At 40.2% G+C, this 20,172-nt stretch overlaps 1 protein-coding gene across 2 annotated transcripts in view; it reads right to left on the bottom strand.

The window, feature by feature from the left end:
* Positions 1-97: 97 nt before the first annotated feature.
* LOC133457318 (forkhead box protein J3-like) overlaps positions 98-20,172 on the bottom strand; it is a 74,119-nt gene continuing 54,044 nt past the window's right edge. The window contains exons 7-13 of one of the 2 annotated variants that reach the window (XM_061736453.1): positions 19,855-20,013; positions 15,349-15,574; positions 12,002-12,235; positions 9,139-9,240; positions 6,875-7,132; positions 6,022-6,150; positions 98-4,226 (exon numbers count right to left, since the gene is read on the bottom strand). In XM_061736453.1, the coding sequence (XP_061592437.1) occupies positions 4,129-4,226; positions 6,022-6,150; positions 6,875-7,132; positions 9,139-9,240; positions 12,002-12,235; positions 15,349-15,574; positions 19,855-20,013 (1,206 nt within the window). In that variant the 3' untranslated portion in view covers positions 98-4,128. The remainder of the gene's footprint in view (positions 4,227-6,021; positions 6,151-6,874; positions 7,133-9,138; positions 9,241-12,001; positions 12,236-15,348; positions 15,575-19,854; positions 20,014-20,172) is intronic. The other variant, XM_061736454.1, reaches the window with a different exon arrangement.

Genomic DNA, 20,172 nt, shown 5'->3' with positions numbered 1-20,172 from the left:
GGCCTGGCTCACTCCCAAAAGACAAACCGACCCAGTCCACCGACACGCAGACGTGTTGAAAACAACTCTGAAATCAAAACACACAGCTGATGCAAGATTTAGTGCCGTAAAAATGCTCAATGACATTTTAATAAACACTCAAACAAACTTTAACCGTTGAACCGCCATACACAGAATATTTATGGACACACAAAAATGCCAATCCCTTTTTTTTTTTAAATCACTTATTTACAATATACTGAAAGTATGTACATGATGCATCTCCTGAAGGACAAGTTACAAAATACCACCCCTGTTCGCAACTTCCCTTTTTTTTTTCTTTTTCTTTTTTTAAATCAGTCTGTTTTTAAGGGGCAAAGAGAAGAGCAACATACTGATATTTACAAGGACAACCACACACAAACATAGAGGATATACATATGCTGGTCACTGTATTACAGCACTGAATGGCAAGAAGGAGCTTTTTTTTTTTCTTTCTTTCTTTTTTATTTTTACATGAGATTTTGCTCTGACCACCTGAATGATCACTGAGATTTTCCAAACGAAATAGGCTTTAAAAGGGATTTCTTTTCTCTTTTTTCCCTTTTTTTTAAAGTACATATAAGTAGTTTGTCTCTTACCTGCACTGGGCAACAGTTAGTCTGGAGAATCAGGGAGGAATTCTGTGGAGAACCTCGGCTAAAAGCTACTCAGACCTCAGAGACGTTCAAGCATAAATTATGCCAACAGATATTTACATGGGCTGGATGTCGGATTAACGCGGTCCGAGTTGGGATACAATACGAGCCACGTTATGCAGATGTCTGTTGGTAAAAAAAAATGTAGAGAGAACTGTGTTTTCTAGAAGAGTTAAGAAATGTGTGAGTTTGAGCTGTTTCAGATAATTAAAACTGGTTTCTCCACAACCTTATTGAGAGTTTGGTTTAGCCGTGCTCCTTATCAGAATCCCTCCCCGACTCTGCAAGTAGGGAGCGCTGTGACTGATGCCTACTGCAGATTAAAACCCTGACTACACAGAAGTACAACCAATTCCAACTCAGAAAAAGTTGGGACAAAATGGAAAGTGCAAATTAAAAACCAAAAAAATAGTACAATTATTCTTGAATTTACTTTGACTTATTGTTCTTTGATGACAGGACATTCAGATTATTTTATATTCCATGTCTACGTTCCTCAAACGTCATTTAATCTGTTAAATGCATCCATTTTTATTTTTCTTATTTCAGGCCTGCAAAAGACTTTGGACGAGTCTTCACACCAACACATTAAAAAGGCATATTGGCATTGGGGATACCAGGAATTTAAGTGTTATCATTTTTATTTTTGTTCACTTTTTCCTGCAGTCACATTTTAAAGTTTGTAACTGACCGTGCCACATTTTTATTTTTCTAAATTCTCCACACATCCCCTTCTGGGGACTTGGTCCAGAGTGCTGGAGAGTCAGTCTCTTTCCCCTCCCCTCTCTCTGTGTAGACTGCAGAATGTGGTTTTGTATTGTCTTATTGAAAAATGCATGAAAATCCCTGGAAAAGATGTCTTGTAGATGGTGCACATCATTTTAAATTTCACAGTACTTTTCTGCATGAATGACGCCACTACAAATGTGTAAAAGGCCTTTGCCAAGAACGCTGCTATATTCCCAAACCAACCCAGGCCCAAGCTCTTTTACTTGTTCTTACAGTCTAGAAGGTCTTCTTTGTCTTTTGTCCAAAGGATCACTGAATATTTCTTTCAAAATAAAATTTAATGACAAAGTGGCAAACACTTTGCTCCTCAAAGACATGGCCTACTATGGGCACTGCTTTTGTACCCAGTTAACATCCCCCCCCCCCCTTCTTACAAGAACTAGTCCCAAGTACCAACATTTTTTTACATTACGATGCAAGCCTGAAATCATAAAATGTATGTATATTAACATATCAAATAAAGTTGACTTGAAAAATCATGGAATGTCATCTGGAGAATAAAAAAATCAATTTTTTTCCGTTTTTTTCCCCTAATTTTCTTTTTCCAAACGTACCTAAATCAGGTAACCTCCACTTTTTCCGAAAAGAAAAAAAAAAATCCCAATAAGGTAATTTATTTCACTGTAGGAAACCCTAAAAAGTGTTGATACGAAGAAATTCATGTTTCTTAAGCATTTTTTAAGCTGTATGCAAAAAGAAATCGGAGACGACTACACACACTTGTACACACAGACGAAATTAACATCACAGTGAACAAAATGTTAAGCATTTTGTCTTTGCTCCTTGTCGAGCTGCTTTTTCTATGTCTTTTAAAACAAAGAAATAATATTATAATCATTAAAAACAAAGTCACGCTCTTCTTTTATTTATTTTCTTTCTTTTTTCTTTTTCTTTTAAACTAGACGCTATCCAGTTTGGCATTGTGCAAAAACTGCTCATTTTCTCCGTCGAGAGGCATCGTTAAACTCAAAGCAACCTGCTCCTTCTGGTCAGAAATGATAAGCACTTTTCCCCGAAATCATAGACACTTAAAAAAACTGAATTATATTATATCTGAGATAACGGTTTTATTATTGGCAAAGTCCAAGTCCGGCATCCATCTTGTTTTCATATTAATTTGTGGGTGTTTGTGCTACTGCAAAGCTCGTTTTCCATAGCATTTATTCATTTAGTTCATGGATATAACAAATATCTGCAAATCTTACAGTGAAACGCTGCTGAATCAGTAGCCAAACTTACAAAATAGGAAATGAAGACCGGAAGCTGCTGATGAGTTACCTTTAATTGTGTAGCAGATTAATGTTTCTACTGTATCATTATCAAAGTACCCAGAACATTCAACGTGCGCATGAAACAGAGGAGAGGTTCAACCTCTTTTTGGGTTGTTGTTTCTTACAATAATCAATAGTATAATCTATCGTGTCCTTTTAGGGTTTCTGTCTGTGAAGCTTTGAGGTGTTTTGGTCCCTCTTTGGATGATGATTGGATGTCGAGTGTGTGATATTTGGACGTGTAGATTTTTAAACTAGGTTAAATTATTCCTCCAACCATAAACACGTGCGCCTGATGAAATGCTTCCATTCTGTGTCCGGTTTCACTCCGATAATGATACAATGATACAGAAACAATACAGTCTTCAAAAATCAAAGGCTGCAAAATGAACCAGCCAACTTCGGTGTTCTTTTGTTTTCCCTTTTTTTTAACCTTTTCGATGTGCTTTCCTAGAGACGCTCGCGGTTAGCCGACGGAATCTGAAGACTGACGACGTCAGTTCACGACTCACAGTTAACCTCACATTTACACCCAGGTGCCAAAGGTATGAAGATGTGTGTGAACCCCCCCAGTAATATGAACTATTACACTGAAGATTGTGATATCTTAGTAAGAAAATAATAGGAAAAAAAATGAATTTGGGTTCAGAGTGACAGAACAAAGATAAAGACAGAACATTATTGGCAAAATATGGTAGGTCCTTTTTAAGACAAAGAGAAAGTGTCCCATATGTAACCAGCAGGTGGTGCTCTACTCACCCGTCAGGGTGATCGACCATCATTTCTTCCCTTCTAAGTTTTGTTGAGATGCACAGCAGCATAGAGAAAGCCAGTAAAAGAGTGAAGAAATTATTAAACAGAATGAAAATTTGAAATATTTGGACGTGCTTGGCATGTGTGAAAATAACTGTGATTTATGTTGTATCTCAGGGAGTCTGTTAACTTCATTAGGTTCTGGTGAAACATTGCAGACATAGGATAGAAGCTAGAGCTGGGAACATTTTACAGAAAAAAATTAAAATAAAACACAGTTGAGATTCACAATTGAGATTTACAGACAGTTTGACAAACTCTTGTAACCCTGTTGGCACGGAGGATGTATCATGTTCCCATGTTGCCGTCATCCTACATCAGTCTGTCACTTCTCAACTTTTTATAATGATTGTCTTATGACTCATCAGCTGCTCGCCATACAAAAAAGGCCAGCATGAGTTAAAAAACAAACAAACAAAAGCATCTGTTGGATTGTCGTCCGTTTCTTGGCTCTGGTAGAAACGGAGAGCGGGCTGGCCAGTTCCATACCTCACGCTGACACCGTCACACATCACCTCGGGGCTCTGAGCTCGTCTCAAGTCCTTCCCACCACCCCTTTGTTGGACTGACCCCTGCGTTTAGACGATGGAGTCCCAGTCAAAGTCGTCCTGGATGTCGTCGGCCGGGAGCATGCGTCTCACCTGAAAGTGCTGCTGGCTCAGCTGGCTGTGATGACCTGCACGAGACGAAACATGAGGAAGCGCTTAGCGTCCCAGATAACAGATTTCATTCCTTTCAAATATGTTAAGTAACTGAGATGAATAAGTAGTTAAGTAATGAAAGAAAAATCTGTTCAATCTGTCAGTTTTAACTGTCTTCAGTATTTTATCAAACACTAATTTTGTTGTATTTTTGATGTATACTTATTGTAAGTGGCCTAAAAGACTATTTTGAGATGATTTTATCACTGCAGAACTATTTTCAGCATAAAGAATTTCAACAGAAAATATAAGAAAGGGATACAATCTTATCAATTATTTTCTTAATGGGCTGGTCCATCAAAAAAAAAAAATGTCTTCATATAATGTCTTTAATAACAACTTTGCAGCATTACCTGAATTATGAGCGATTTTTTTTTTTAATTATCAAGAACTTAAATCTCTACTTCTGTAACTATTTCTCTTGTGAGTCAGCAAGTTTCAGAATGATTAAAAAAACTCTCTTGTATTCACCACTGGCCATAAAATAAGGAGTAGCATATCGGCTGTATCATCACAGTTCACCTCTTTTCTAATACACGCTTGGCTGCATTGACAGTCAGAATTATTATTCATATTTTCTACATATGTATAGAGTAAATAACTGTTTGACGTAGTTCCGACCAATAAAAGGTAACATATTAAAAAAAAACAAAAAAACTAGCTGTCCAAAATCATCATTTTTGAAGGTATTTTGCAGACGTGTCTCTGGGGTCAGCAGGCTGAAGCCACTGACCTCTCTACGTTTCCTCGCAGGAAAATGAGAAAACAAAATGTGGGTTTTCTTGAATGCACTGCCAGCTTCTAATTTTCCCCAAAAAAACCTACAAATTGGAATGAAGTTTGGTGCTTCCTTGAATCTTCATATTTCATCTTGTTAATTTTTAAGTGGTTTGAATATCATTAACGTGTTGCAAGGCACATTTCCTGCATTCCCTTCATTGTATCTTTAAGTACTTTCTGATGTGATGCATATTTCATAACTAATGCAGTAACTGCAAGATGTTAAACTGTCGAGGGGATGGAGCAAAGCCAAACCAGAACATTTCCTCCGCAACACTTGATAGTTTCTGGAAGTGTTTCTTGAAAACTGTGTTTGGCTTGTGTCGTCACGCAGTCCTTCATTTGTCCTGTAGAGAGTTTTTTTTCTGGGTTTACCTTTTGTACCCTCTCCTTGATTGTGGATACAACACTTTAAACCCAACTTAAGCACCTACAGTGATGGGATTTGGGGATTTGTGACTCATGGTTTCAAAAACCTCTCAGGATCGATGTGTGGGTCCTGCCAGTTCTGAAAAAACTGTAAGTCTTTTCACTCTATCCACATATTATTTTGACTGGAGTGATTTATTTTAGTTAATGATCTTGTACCAGACGCATAGGCATCTAAAACTTTTCTCTGAAGGCTATAGAGAGATCTTAAATTTTTTTTAATGGTGATTCAACAGATTTTTTTTACAAAAAAACCAATAACACAGTGTCCTTGACGTCAGACACGGAGATACTTATTAATCACACCTCACTGGGAATTTCTGATTATAGATTTTTGAACGTGTTCTTACATTTTATTTCTAATTGAAGTTTTTATTTGTTTGATATGAAAAAGATAACAAAAATTACATTTTATGAGTCATTTATGAATATAATTATCATTAACATGAATTATGTCAAAATGCTATCATGTTGCTTTGTACAAACACGTTGAAAACATCTATGAGTGACATGTTTTTCACTTTAGTTTAGGATTATACACTTGTAGCACCTATTTCTGACCTGTGAAGAGAGCGATGGAGGAGTCACCTGTCATGTTTGGAGCCGTGCTGCTCATCGGAGGCATGTGGGGATATCCTGGCGGGCCCATCAGGGAAGAAAGGTTCTGTCTGGAGTCCATGTAAATGGTCCCTGCGGGAAGACGAGCAAAAAGCAAGGACAAGTATAGTCAGATTAGCATCCTGACTCTCACACATTTGTCTTTGCAGAGCCCGAACTGTCACCGTGTGCACGCGCGATTCTACTGCCATCTTATCCTAAGCCTGATAAATCACGTAGAAATCTGCTGTCACTCAAAAGGATTCCCCCACAATTGAAACATCATCTCTCCTCAATCCCCACATTTTCACTGCAGTTGCCTTGAAATTGACAGCATCCATAAGCCCTTTGTAAATATATGATGGGCTTATAGCGGCACAATGAGCAAAGAGACTGTAATTAAGCTTCAAGGCCTGAGCTTCAGCCTCCGACACAGCCAGCGAGTGCAGAAATGGCCTTGAGCGTGTCTCTGAATGGCTACTGTTTAGGGTACGAAATATTTCATTGGAGATACAATTTCTTTACTATTTCTTTACTTTACATTTGAAGGTGAAATAGTTTTGGGTTTTTTTTTGGTTTTGGTTTCTTCATTGCATTATCTGACGATAAGCGAGATTATAAAATTCAGATAAAGGATCCAGTTTAAGCAGCAATGACTTTCAGATATGTTGGTCAGTAACTTTACATTAGAAACATATGCGTCAAACCTTTTCTTTGCTATTAAATGTCGTAGCTTTAGTTTTCCCTCTGTGTTTTAACCACTTCCTTCACTTATAAAAGTAAGGTGCTACTGTAAAAGACTGCAGGGTGGACTCACCTGTGCCGATGTGATGGTTATGTGGGTTGTGCTGAGCGTGCTGATTGTGGTGGCCGGGCTTTGGATGCATGGCGCCGTGCGGCTGAGGAGGGTGCAGGGGCGCTGACGGTGCCGGCGGGTGTTGGACCTGAGGTTGCTGGGGGGGGGTGATCCCCGTGGCTGTGAAGAACTGGTTAATGGAGGAACACAGGTCAGCCATCTGGGTGGCATCCAGAGACCAGTTGTTGAGCTCAGCCTGCCGCATGCTCTCCTTTAGACCTGACAAACACAAGAAGCAGAAGCAGACAGCGACAGTCACCCACTGGGTCGCTTTTATCTAAATCATCTCCTAAAATTACCATAAAAACTAGATACACATTTTGTAAAATCTCAAATTAAAACATTTTCAAAAAATTCACCAGTTTTCACTTTCTACGCCTGCACTAAAACCACGATGCATAATACTTATGTACTCAAGAAATGAGAATAAAACCCCCAAAAGAAGAGTTTTTGAAATGCGTTTCAAACCTTTCGCTTTGTTGGAGCACATTTTTGAAGTATTGAAGCCTCAAGTTTTCCTGGGCTTCACTTACACCTGGAGTTCAGGTTTTTCTGCCACTGCAAATGTTTGCTTATATTCAAGTCAGTGGACCTAAGACTAAACCAATTCTTTGCTGTGCATTGAGGGTTATGGTCCTCTTTAAAAGTGAACCTCCTGGCTCCGAGCATTATTAGGATGGTTTCAGTAAATATCTCTGTACTTTGTCCGGTTAAGCTTTTCGTGACGCTGTAAACACCTCCACAACATAATGCTGCAACCACTATGGTTCGCTGCCTGTATGGACAGATGCTTGGCTTCCTTCAGATATCCCACTCAGATTTGAGGCCAAACAGACAGGCTTTGATCAGATCAAAGTAATCTGGGACCCGAAGTGGACTTTTTTTGCTCTTCCACAGGTGGGAATCTGCTACCTGGCCTCTTTGCCCAGATTCATGCTGCATCACTTGGCGCTCAGCTGAAGTAACTATCAGGGTTTCTTCTCCATTGAATGCCTGATTTGAATCACCCTGTAGTTTCAAAGTTTTTCCATTTAAGACTTATGGAGGTTGCTGCGCTTCTGGAAACCTTCAATGCAGCAGAAACGTCGGCTTTTGTTATGGTATTCATCAAGCACCATTTCAAATGTCATCATAGCAAAGGTTTGAATGGTTTTATTTGTAAATGAGGCCAAGTGTTGCTCCATTACTTAGATTTAAACTTGTAATAATGCAGTTTTTTCTTTACCATTTCTTTTCTAATACTATTAAACTAGAACGCACTGATTCCTGACTATTTATCAATGTTTTACCTGTTTTCCAGGCAAATTCCAGGATTTCTTTTTAAATCTACCATTAGTAAATCACACATTGAAAAAGAAAGATAATCAAGTAACCTACCCATTATAAATGATTGTGACATTGAATTCAATAAGTAAAACCCAATAAGGTTTAACTATTCCTAACTGTGCCACGTAACTCAATTACAAATCCCTCATCAGCCCTCTGCTGATAACATGGATGTTCAGATCCGTACGTCGTACAAGACAAGACCCTGAAACTGGAACACGTGCTGTTTGCATGTGCTTATTAAAAAAAAAAAATGAACACTAACAAATTAACATTGAATCAATTTTATCTGGCTTGTGTTTGCCAAGACGCTCTCTGGATGCAAGACGGAGACAATAGAGGAGGTGTTAACGTCTGTGCGAGGGAGGTCAAGCGTTGCAGAAAGCTAGAGGTGGAGGGAGAGCGAGAGAGAGCGAGAGAGAGACAGGCAGGCAGCAGCAGCCTGGGTGTTTTAGGACCCGCCTTCTTCATCCATCATGTGGAGATGTTGCTGGCTTTGTGCGCTGACCGTGATAACAGGCTGTTACTGAGCCGGGATCTAATTGGATTATTCACATCATACAATTGGGAGGGTGCGAGACAGCCTGCGCGCACTTGTGTCTATGTGAGACGGAGAAGCATAAGAGCGGCAACCTCCCCGATGCAGGATAATGGCTTTTATTAGGGCCAGAACTATTATAACGTCGGGTATTGTGATACTGTGCCTCAAGGCCGAGTGTACATGAAGGCACAGAAAGGAATCATAATGGTTTAATCTGAAGTAACTGATCAGCATCATAAGCATTTAATCAGTTGTGTCTGTGTTGAAACAGACTGCAGCAGACAGCTTTATCAGTTCCATCTCAGACGTTCACAGTGCCGGAGCAGGACCGGGAGCGTAGGGGGCTGTGGATGCATACCTTGAAATGGGGAGAGGTCTACGTCAGCCCAGTTGTACCTGGTAGCGACGCGGCAGCTCTCTTTCAGCCAGTCAAGGTTGGGGTACCAGTCGGATGGCAAGCCTGAGACACAGCACATACACTTCTTTAAAGAAAGATGGAAACCCATTTCTGAATAGCCATGTGACCGATCTGATCCAACAATGACAAACATCCATCCATCATCTATCCCAGCTAAGGTGTCTTCTTTTTTTTTATACACACAATTTCCTAGTCTTGAAGTGACACAAAGAAACTTTTATGATATTTTATAGCAATGGAGGTTTGGCTGCTTTTACAATAATGTCCGAGATGTACTCTTGTTCAGTCTCTAGCTCAGCCACTTCCTCAATTTGTCCTCTGTGATTCCTTTCTTAAGTCTTTTAGTCGCCTCTCTTCTAGCTACTGTAGTTTCATCGGAAGCAACATGCAAGAATAGTAGTCAAGCTGCAAACAACAAGCAAGCCAAGCTCACGCTAGCACAGCAAGAAATGATAGAAAAATTGCAGATAGAGATGGTGAAATGACACAGCACCCACCCGGTTGTTCAAAATCACATGAGAATTCTTCCATTAATTATCGGCACAACATTGGGACTTATTGTTACCCTTTTCCTCTGAATTTTGCTCCAGGTTCAAGCAGCTAACAATAAAAAAAGTACTGACGTTGCACTGAATAACAAACAGGAAACAAACGTCCAACTGAGTAGAAAATGTTAAAACATGCAAGACAGAAATCTGATTTTCAGAGATAACATATCAGATAAAATACTGTACTGCTGGTGCACTGTAATCTCATCTCCATACTTGCACTTGCACTTGAACCATACTTGCTGATAAGACTTTCTGGTTGACAACAAAGCAAAAAAACAAGAGCCCAAGAGTTTCAGTTTTCCACTTCTGAGTTACAACAAAGTTGATCCCAAGCGGGCATGAAAGTGGTGAAGCGTTTTACCAGTATGAGCTGCATCTGTGTTGCAACAGTATCTCCTCATCCGTACGCAGTCAAAGTAACAGGGTTGCATAGTTTTTCAGTCATTTCAGACACCCACATATAAAAACTCTCAAGCACAAAAAAAGTGTTTGTTTTTTGTTGATAAAATGTCCCCTTCAAGGTTTTATTTAGTTATGTTAATTCAAATAGGTTTTACATTGTTATAACCTGCATGACTGCATGAGTTAAACACAATTTTCAGTCATTTGCTGAAATTTTACCCAAATTACACATTTTAACATTCAAATATGCTCTTGACAAATGCTTCATTCCTGGGTAAGTCTAAAGAGACTTTTGTATGACGACCGTGAGCATGAACAGTTTACTGGCTACACAGCTAGAAAAGCTGAAGTCTAGTCCAACAGGGGATAAGATAACTCATAACTCAGCTATTAAATATCTTGATATACCCCAGTTTCTGGGTGACGGGTGTACAATGTTGTTCCAGTAGTGGAAAAGAAAGTAATGTAAGAACAATCTACAAACTGTGATCCAGCCAAAGATGAGACTGAAATGAATTGACTCACATCATTTTACTAGATTAGTCAAGTAAACTGTTGACATTAGTGGACTTATTGCTTGTGTTGTGATCAGCAGCAAATGTCAAGCTTCACAATAAATACACACCCAAATAACTGATGCAAAAAAGTCACAAAAACAATTTCTGGCATTAAAAAAAAGGATTTATGTTTTATAAATGCATGCTTCTTCGCGTTTTTGCTCGATTACCTTTAATATTGTGTTGTTTTCTGGACTTGTTGCTGAGTCCATACATCTTTTTTTCACTTTTTGTGACTGTTACACAACTGCTGCATCCAAGTATTCATTTTGTTCAGGATGATTTGTATCACTTGTCACTTATTGCGGTTCATTTTTCCAAAACCTTGACTTATAAGGAAAGATTAGAAACCAACAATTCCTCTTATCTACTGAAAGGATCCTTTTAGGTCTTCTTTTTCCTCCACACTTTTATAATTCAGTAATTAATTGCGTCGTTTAGTGACGGATTTGCAACTAAATACCACCGTAGGGATTTGACTATGACTCAAAGACCTAAAAGAAGTGAACTGGTTCGTACTGAATAGTAGTCAAATTTGTGTTGGTCTTTTCTGCAAACAACCACAAGGTGGTACGAGTTCACACAGAAAAATTCCAGCTCCAGCCTGTTTTTTTCCCCTTCGTTTTTCTCCGCCTTTACCACCACCACCACCACCACCACCACCATCTAAACAACAGTGCATTCTCAAGCTGCAGATCAAAGACAGAGCGGTTGCTTTCATTCATCCCCAGCTTGGTTGAGGGAAAAACTAACCTAGATAAATGTCTGAAAATTATTTTATGCTCGCTCCAGAGCTGTGCTGCAGAGGGGCAGACGAGTAAAAAAAAAAAAGAAGAAGCAGATTGAGGATATGGGGGAGAAAAGCCCCACTTAAACTCTAGACAAGCCGGTTTGTATCAGCCCTATGCTTTTACTATAATGTGATGCATTCTGAAAGCCTACAGTGGAAAGGATAACATATAAACACAATTATTCTATGCAGACAAATATCAATGAATGTGTGAACACCAATGAAGCTTTGAGAATCGGTTGATGCAGAATCATCAGGCTGCACTGCATCTGTATATGTGTGATAGAAAACTACGCTTTCTGTGACGGTTTCACTAGAATCAGACAACATGATTCAAGAGAAAGGAATTGTGTCACCCTTTCTCCCAACTTGGTGTAGCCAAAGCAGAACATGCCATGGTCAGAAAAATTAAAATCTTATACGATCAGCATACAGTTTCTGGTAACTGGAAACTGTAAAATGAAAGAAAATGACACCAAAAAGAGTGGTGACTGTGTTCCTACCTGTCGTGGAGCAGCTCTGTACCGTGTGAGCGTGGTGGGAGAGAGACGGGTGCTGCTGGTGCTGGCCACGCTGCCCGTGCACCTGGTGCTGGTGGGACGAGAGGTGAGGGTGGTGGGACTGGATGTGGTTGTGTTGGTGATGATGTCCGCTGCTGCTTCCGGCACCAGGAGAGTGCTGGTAGGAGCAGGCTGTCCGGGCCTGCTGGCCAGAGTCACTCATATTGATCACACCAGCTGAGAAAAACACAAATAAAAACAACTAAGGTCAAGAAAATGGCATGGAACTGTTTATAAATATATCAGCAAATTGGTGCAAAATCAGTGTGACTTCAATCTCAGATTGTATAATTTTTTTTAATTATATACACACACACATACATATATATATATACATATACATATGTAGTTTATAGGAAATACTTATATAAATAAACAAACGCCCGTTCATTTTTTGGGAAATTTTATACAAAAATCAGGAAATACAGTCAAAGAATACCAGTTTGTGCACTGAGCAACATCACAAGTGATTCATTTTGTGGTTTCATTCCTAGTAAAGGTCTGAGCATCAGAATCTTTCATTAAGCAATGTAAAACTAGCTCCCTAGCTCTTCTTAGGGTTGTCTTCAGAGATTTTCCTTTCCAGGAATAACAAACACTGCATGTATTGTACACTCCAACCCTGCAACCCTGCACCTTAAACAATGTAATGAGCCCAGTGGCTCTCCTGATAATAGTTACCACATTTTCCTTCTGACAGCACTAACAAGCACCCTCTTCCTCATTAACCCAGTGATTTTATATATTCTGTACAGTACACTTTAGATGATTCCTGCAACAAAACAAAAAAAAAATGCTCACAAACACAGGAATGCATGCCACAAGGATGTGTTTTATCTTCGAGTCTTCACCAAGAATACTGACAGCTGTGTATATACAGGTTACTAGCTTTCCTGTCACGTTTGCAGACCTCTCAGAACCACTGCATTATCATCTTGCTTCCGTCTCTTCAACTTTCAAATACTTAAGAGTTACCCACACTAATTCTTTAAAACTTCCACTTGAGAAACAACCTAAAATTCCCCAACCACAATTGTCGGCCAAGACTAAACAATCTTAAGTTTCATGTATTAGAGCTATTTGGGAGAAAGCTGTAATACATTAAGTCCTGCTATAAAAACTATACTTTGACCAAATTTGTCATCATTTACAGACAGAAATAATCTGCGTTAGTCAGTAACAGTGATGTTAAAGTCTGAGTAAAACAGCCCAAAATATGTGTTCTCTGTTTTAAAGTAAAGTCTTATTAACCACCTAAGATTATCAAGAATAGTTAAAAAAGTATTTTTAAACTTTAGTTTTAAACTAAAAAGTGACGTTTTATCATATTCTTGAAAAAGTAGGAGTTCATTTATCGTAGCACACCTGATAAACTTACCAATAATCAGATTAATTCTGTGATTTAACAAGAAACAACCTGTGCTTGTGCTGTTTCTAAATGACAGGCTCCTGACTTACAACAAGGGTGACTGTTCTGCTGATCTGTTAATCGCGCTGCACATGGGAGATTGTCTTCATCAATATTGACGTTCCTTACTGCTGTTATGTAGATTAACACTGTTTTTGAAATGTTTCCTGGTTTAGTAGATCTCTCCCCAAGTCCTTGGTGCAGGTTTATGCTCATTTCTGAAATTTCTTGGTTCAGACATTAAGAACCGTTTGTCACAAAAATACCTGAACCTAACAAGGTGACCCAAAATAATAAGCTAAAGAAACCTGCCTCAGTTGAGCACATCTCTGTCACAAAATGTACACTTTCAACCTGGTTTATCCTCGTAGGGGTTTCTTCTCCTTTGCTTGCCTTGCTCTGTTATTACACCACCCACCGCTGGATGGCAGTGCAGGTTCTTTTCTGGGGTGCTGAAGTTCTTTTTCTTTCTATTTCTTATATATTTATATATCTCAGGGAGAGCGATGTACTTAATGAAGCATATTTTATGTAAGTTGGAGCATATAAATGTTAAGCACAGGTAATATTTACTGTCATTGTAGCAGTCAATCTTACTAGCAGGCTGAAAAAGACGAAGAAGTAAAAAAGATTCTGCGTTGGTTTTATTTTTTTTATAAAAAGTTATAAATTTGCCGTTCCAGTTGCAGTCAAGTTGGGTGAAAACGTCAGGCAATCGCAGGTTATATCCCAACTTACCCGCTCGCGCAAATAAAAAAAACAAAACTTGTCAGTTAACGCAATAAAGTTCAAGGATCAATTAAAGCTGCAAGCAGAGATGAACGGGCTCTCGCACCCTTGTGCACGTTCAGGCGTGCTGCAGTCGAAACGCTTGTATGACTTGCATGTAGATTCTTCAGGCCTGGACATTTAGCGGATGACACCAGCCACGACTCTCTATATGAAACCATTCAAAAGTTATGACAGAAAATAGGAACTATCAGATATCGACCAATCAGATGAAGGGGCGGGGCTAATTTGCAGCAATTATGTTCAAGGACGCAAAACCGAGTCAGATGGCACCACCCACGACTCTTTATCACATATGGACCAATCAGATGAAGGGGGGGCGTGCTTTTTGGCGTCTAGCGTCGCCACGGTAACGCTGTTTTCTTCCTTGCTTTTCTTGTAGATCTAAATGCTTCTGTTTTTTTTCCCTCCATCACTCAACAGGTCTTTTAACTGTGTCATTTTCCTGTGTGCGACACCCTGACCACAAACTGAAGAGGGACCTTATCAGCGGGTGAAACCAGGTAGCAGTTGCAAAGCTCAACGAAGCGCATCAATCTCCTCGGTTACAGATTACTACAGATGTGTGTTGTGAAAATAATGTGAGAGGAAGAGGGTGATGAGAAGATGGTGGGGGGTCCAGGAGGGAGGAGGCCTGGTGACCTGAAAGCTTCAGAACGCAATTAGCGAGATGCTTCACAAACTTTAGAACCGTTCTAATTAGCTGCTATGAAAGCTGCAGAAGCCTTTTGTGCTCTGCTACAGATGTGTTTGCGAGTTTCTTTCTCCTTCTTTTCAGTTCTTACTCTTAATTGCCTTTACTCATTTGACTGAGTGAGCCGTAAAATGCAGATATGCGGAACAACAAATTGTTTGTTTATTTGAATACAGCAAAGCAGGAAGAGTGCATAGAGGAGGTTAATATCAGAACGTTTGCTATGAAAGCGATGTTAAATTGTTTGAATTTCAGTGTGACTTTAAGCGTGTTAGTTAATTATGTGCATGAAGCCTGACATGGAAGTCTACAGGCATTTCTTTCTGCTGGCACTGCTGTAGATGTCAAACAGACTCACAATAACAGCTCGAACGAACCACGGCGAGGGAGGATACCCACCTTGCTGTGAGAAAGACTGCTCGAAGACACACTTGTAAAGGCTGCGGAAGGAGGCGCTGAGGTCCTCAAAGTCCGAGAAGCAGAGCTGCTTGTCCCGCGACTCGGGGACGGGTAAACCGTACTGGGGCTGTGGTGGAAGAGGAGGAGGAGGAGGGGGTGGCGGTGGAGGCTGGGTGGGCTGTTGGAGACTCAGGGACTGGGATGAAGGCTCCGAGTGGCTGCTCACCTTCAACACACAGAGAGGAAGGTTAGATGGATTCGTAACAATTGATAAAACCTGAATGCACCGAACCAGAAAGACTGATGCAAGATGCTGGACATTTTGATGTAAAAGAACAACACGGGAAGTGGGAAGCGGGAGAAATACGGGGCTTTCCAGCAAAACTATGTGCTCAAGCGTGAACGGTAGATCATTGTTCAGTCACACTGAGGTCTTGATATTCTGCCGCAATTACTGCAATTGCTGCGGCCCGTGTTTAACCAGAATTTACAGACGTCCATTAATCGTCTCACATGCAGATAATCAATTAATCAATGCCTGTGAAAGTGCAACAATAAGACACTTTACTGGTTCTCCAGCAAGGCTTTAGTGTGGAAGACACTCTGCAAAATAAAAAAAGTTAAATTCAATAATAATCACATTCTACTTAAATTAAATCACTGTTTCAGCTGGGCCTTCCAATCCGGCTATGAATCATTTTGTTAAATGAATCCACTCTTGCAGCTTGATCAAACCCAATTCAATTCCACAAAATGAAAAAAGAAATCTTTGCACCCGCTCATTTATTTTCACATAAACACAGAGACATAACAACGTCCCCTCAGCTTTTTTCGTGACTGTGCAGCCACTCTCCCTCCATCCTCATTCATCTCATCCGAGCTGTTGCCCTCCTCATCATGCACACTGTGAGCACAAGAAATGTTGTTGTGATCTAGGAAGCCTCTGCCGATACGGCCAAGTCACCAAGATGCATCTACCCGCACCCAATAACGGGAGAGCTCTGGCAGCGCTGCCACCAGTAATCACTGTCAGTCAGGAGGGTATCACCTGTGCAAGGTAATGAGTCAGAACTAACCCTGATCCCGGTGGACTAGACCGCAGATGAGCTCTGAAATAATGGAGATGGAGGAGGAGGGCGAGGAGTGGGGGGGAGCTGATGCTAGGAAAAAGGAAAACAAAAGATGGCCCCTAGAAATGAGAGGTTAACGAGATGAGATTGCATTGACCTTTGCTAATGCAGGTGGGATGTGAGCGGGGAAAAGTGATTGATGGTAAAAAGGTGAGCAGCTGTTACAAAGGGGAAATAATGAAGACCTGGGATTTTTCTGAGCTCTTGCAAGTCTGGGCCAAATGTTTTTGAACAGAGTGTGGCCTTTAAAATGATACAGCATTTGCTTTAAAAACAGAGAGAAGAAGAACACTTTAACAATCGTCTGGTTTCACCTATCGTGTCTATATTTGACACTTGGGAACTTTAATCATCACAAAGGGGAATGTTGACTGCTGCTGCTGCAGTATGAAGTATGAAATATGAAGTAAAAGGGTGGAGGGAAGAGAAAGAAATACAAAAAAGGAGTAAGGTAAAAATGTCAGGTATGTGTTTCTGACAACTACTTGGTTAACTGTTCTTCATCACAGATATAGATCTTGCCTGGATGCCAGGATTTACAGAAGATGGGCCACCGGCTTAAATTACATAAGAACCTTGAGGTGTGGAGGAACCAGATTGTGGAAGAGCTGAAGTTGAAACACAGAACCGTACATAATGCGCAGTGCCACATTGAGCACAAATCAAACACACTGTATTCCAACAGTCAAGAACGGTGTTGGACAGATAATGACTTGAGCGTGTTTAGCGTGTTTTGCGGCCACTGGACCTGTTTACGATGAAGTTATTAACTCCTATCTCTACTTGAGTATTTTACAGTCAAACATGTGATCATCGTCTCTTTGACAACTGAAGTTTGGCCAAACTTAAATGATGCAACAGATGGATGATCACAATAACGCAAAGAAATCCGCTGAAAAAGAAAATCAGCCCAGGTGTGTCGTGTTGTAGCCCAGTCAAAGCTCATTTTGTTGTTGATGTTGCATTACTGCATGATAAGGACTCCTTATCATTATAACGCAATTACGAAACCTTTGGAGATATGATGGCTGCAAAAATAATCTAAAAGATGCAAAAACGGCTGGTGTAGCGTTTCTTGGCTAGTCTGAGTTCCCCTGCAGCAGCACGCAACACACGACAGGACACGTCTGGTCAAGGTGGCTTTATGGAGAGCTCTTTTCAGTGTTCAGGAACTGATGGACTTGGTTGCGAGCCCTGGGTCCCAGGTCCTCCTCTGTCCCAGCTGCTACTGCTTAAAAGGGGGGACGGCGATGCACAGAGCGAATGCAGCTGGTCCAGTCTCGGCTGATCACCAGAACCGCTGCCCCACAGCTGAGCCGAAACTGCACCCCGAGGAGATCTGATATCCACCTGATGTCCACAATGAGATTATGCTTAAAACCCTGTTTAAAAAACAAGATTTGGAGTGTCTGATGTGACCCTGAGCCATCCTGTTGGTGTGCTGCTGTAAGTGTAGACCGCTGAACAGAATTATCTGCTTATAATTGCGTACAGTTTCAGGTGTATTCATTCTGCAGAGGGCGGGCATCATTTAAATGCACCAAAGATGATAAAGATGCATCTTTTTGAACCAGCTGTCGAGTTTTTGCATGACGAGCCTTTATCAGAGCATCCCCCGAAGGTTCAGAATCTACTTTGTGGTGTTTGACCCTGAGGGGTGTGAGAAACTGCGAACGCCATTAACGATCTGAAAACAAAATTCATTTCACAATGTAAATAACTGGTGGTTATGCTGGTAAAATGTACTAATATTTCTATGGTGCTAAAAAGGACTTCAGAGTAAATACAAATCATTTAGGACAGGCCGGTTTGACTTTTTTGATGAATAATTAATCCTCTACACCATCTGGCTTTGTGAATCATCCCTTAAAATAAATCAAATAAATAAATAAAATAGCTGGATTATGAATACTGGCATTTTTTTGGATCTAAATTGGGGGAAATTTAGGAAATATCCTTTGATCTGATGTCTAAAAATTTAGCCATTTTAGTCTGCTGTGAGAGCTTGCAGACCATAATAAGCTGTTGCACCTGGCTGATCCTGACTGACAGGATAATAATTAAAAAACATTTTAAAAATCCCCTGAAGCAAAGGCTATCATTAAAAAAAAAACAAAAAAAACAGAAAGGATTATAAAACTTATTCAAAATTATGACAAAACGTACATACCAGTACATGAAAGACATTAAAACATCAGAGGCTTCAGTGACCATTTGTGACTGAACTGTAAGAGATCAGCTGAAGAAAGCGAGAAAAAAAGCAACAAAAAAAACAAGGTTACAGTCCCCTAAAGGGAGGAAGTCATGGGCCGTGCTCGATCAGATGAAAATTATTAACAGTGATGAATCATACATTTGCATTGAGAAAGGGGATGAAGTCAGAACTTTTGTTTGGTTCAGGTCCAATGAAACATATTAATGTTACTGCATAAAACATGTCTCAACTATAGTTAGAAGGCCACTATCTGTGGACCTCAGAGGTTGGGAGGCTCTCAGTTGGGACGAGACCATGTAAGGCTTTGAAGGTGATCAGTAGGATTTGTAAATCAATACGAAAACTCACAGGAATCCAGTGAAGGGAAGAAAGTACAGGGAAGATGTGCTCATACTTTTTTTGTACTGGTAATGAGTCTTGCTGCAGCATTTTGGATTAATCGGGGGCGATGGGGGGAACGCTGACTGATACCTGAACACAGTGAATTAAAGCAGTCCAGGCAAGAGTAGACAAAAGCATGCATAACTTTTTCTAAGTCAGCTATTGAGAGACATGACCTGATTTTAGCTTTTGTATTCAGTTGGAAAGAACAAGACTGAACTACATTTAAATAAATATGTCAAAGTGAAGAATCCAACAAAATCCGGTTTCTTTATTATATAAAGTTAGCGCTGACTGAAACTGCCTCCTTATCTTCTGTATCTTGGCGTTTTAAAGTAAATAAACAATAACAAAGGCCTACTTCACTTTTTATTTTCAACTAAGTGAGCATGTAAGACTTATAAAGATAGAAAAAAAACTAATCATCTCATAAAATTTCACAGAAAAGTACAAATGCACATCCTCTCGCAGAATGAAGGTTCTCTGTTAAACATTACTAAAAAAAATAAAAACACATAATAAAAAAACATCAAGCGCACGGTGAGAGTTTCAGCAGTGAGCTTCTGCACCCACTGAGTGTCTGGACAGCTGACTGAATCCTCCAGGAAAAACCGTGTTCGTGCCAGCAGTATAAAATGTCTAGGCCTGGGATGAAAAACCCAAATGAACCATGCGAGACCCAGCTGTGGCAGCGTGAGGTTAGCTGCAGCTCACGTGCATGTGGACATCCTCCTGCAACCAAGATCAGTCCCACAACCACAACAGAGAGAGGGGTCTTACTGGTGTGTAGCCGTGTACATTGCTGCCGCTGGTGATGTTGCTGTTCAGGCTGTTGAGGTTGACGGATGCCAAGCTCTGCTCGGAGAGGCTGTTGCTCAGGCTGCCACCCAGGCTCACGGGACTCTCGCTGTCTTCGGCTTCGGGGTTGTACAGCGCTACCTAAACAAACGTGCACAGGAAACAACCAGGTTAACATCTCAAATGTTTTACAAGGATGCACTGGACCTAAAATACTGCCAACAAGACAGCAATGCATGACTTCATTGTCCTTCATTTTGTTTTCACGTTGAGGTGGAACAAGTCCACATTAAAGGTATT

Source organism: Cololabis saira, chromosome 12 (assembly GCF_033807715.1).
Source record: "Cololabis saira isolate AMF1-May2022 chromosome 12, fColSai1.1, whole genome shotgun sequence".
Taxonomy (NCBI): domain Eukaryota; kingdom Metazoa; phylum Chordata; class Actinopteri; order Beloniformes; family Belonidae; genus Cololabis; species Cololabis saira.
Note: the sequence above shows the minus strand (reverse complement) of the source record. Positions and strands in the feature narration are given on the sequence as shown.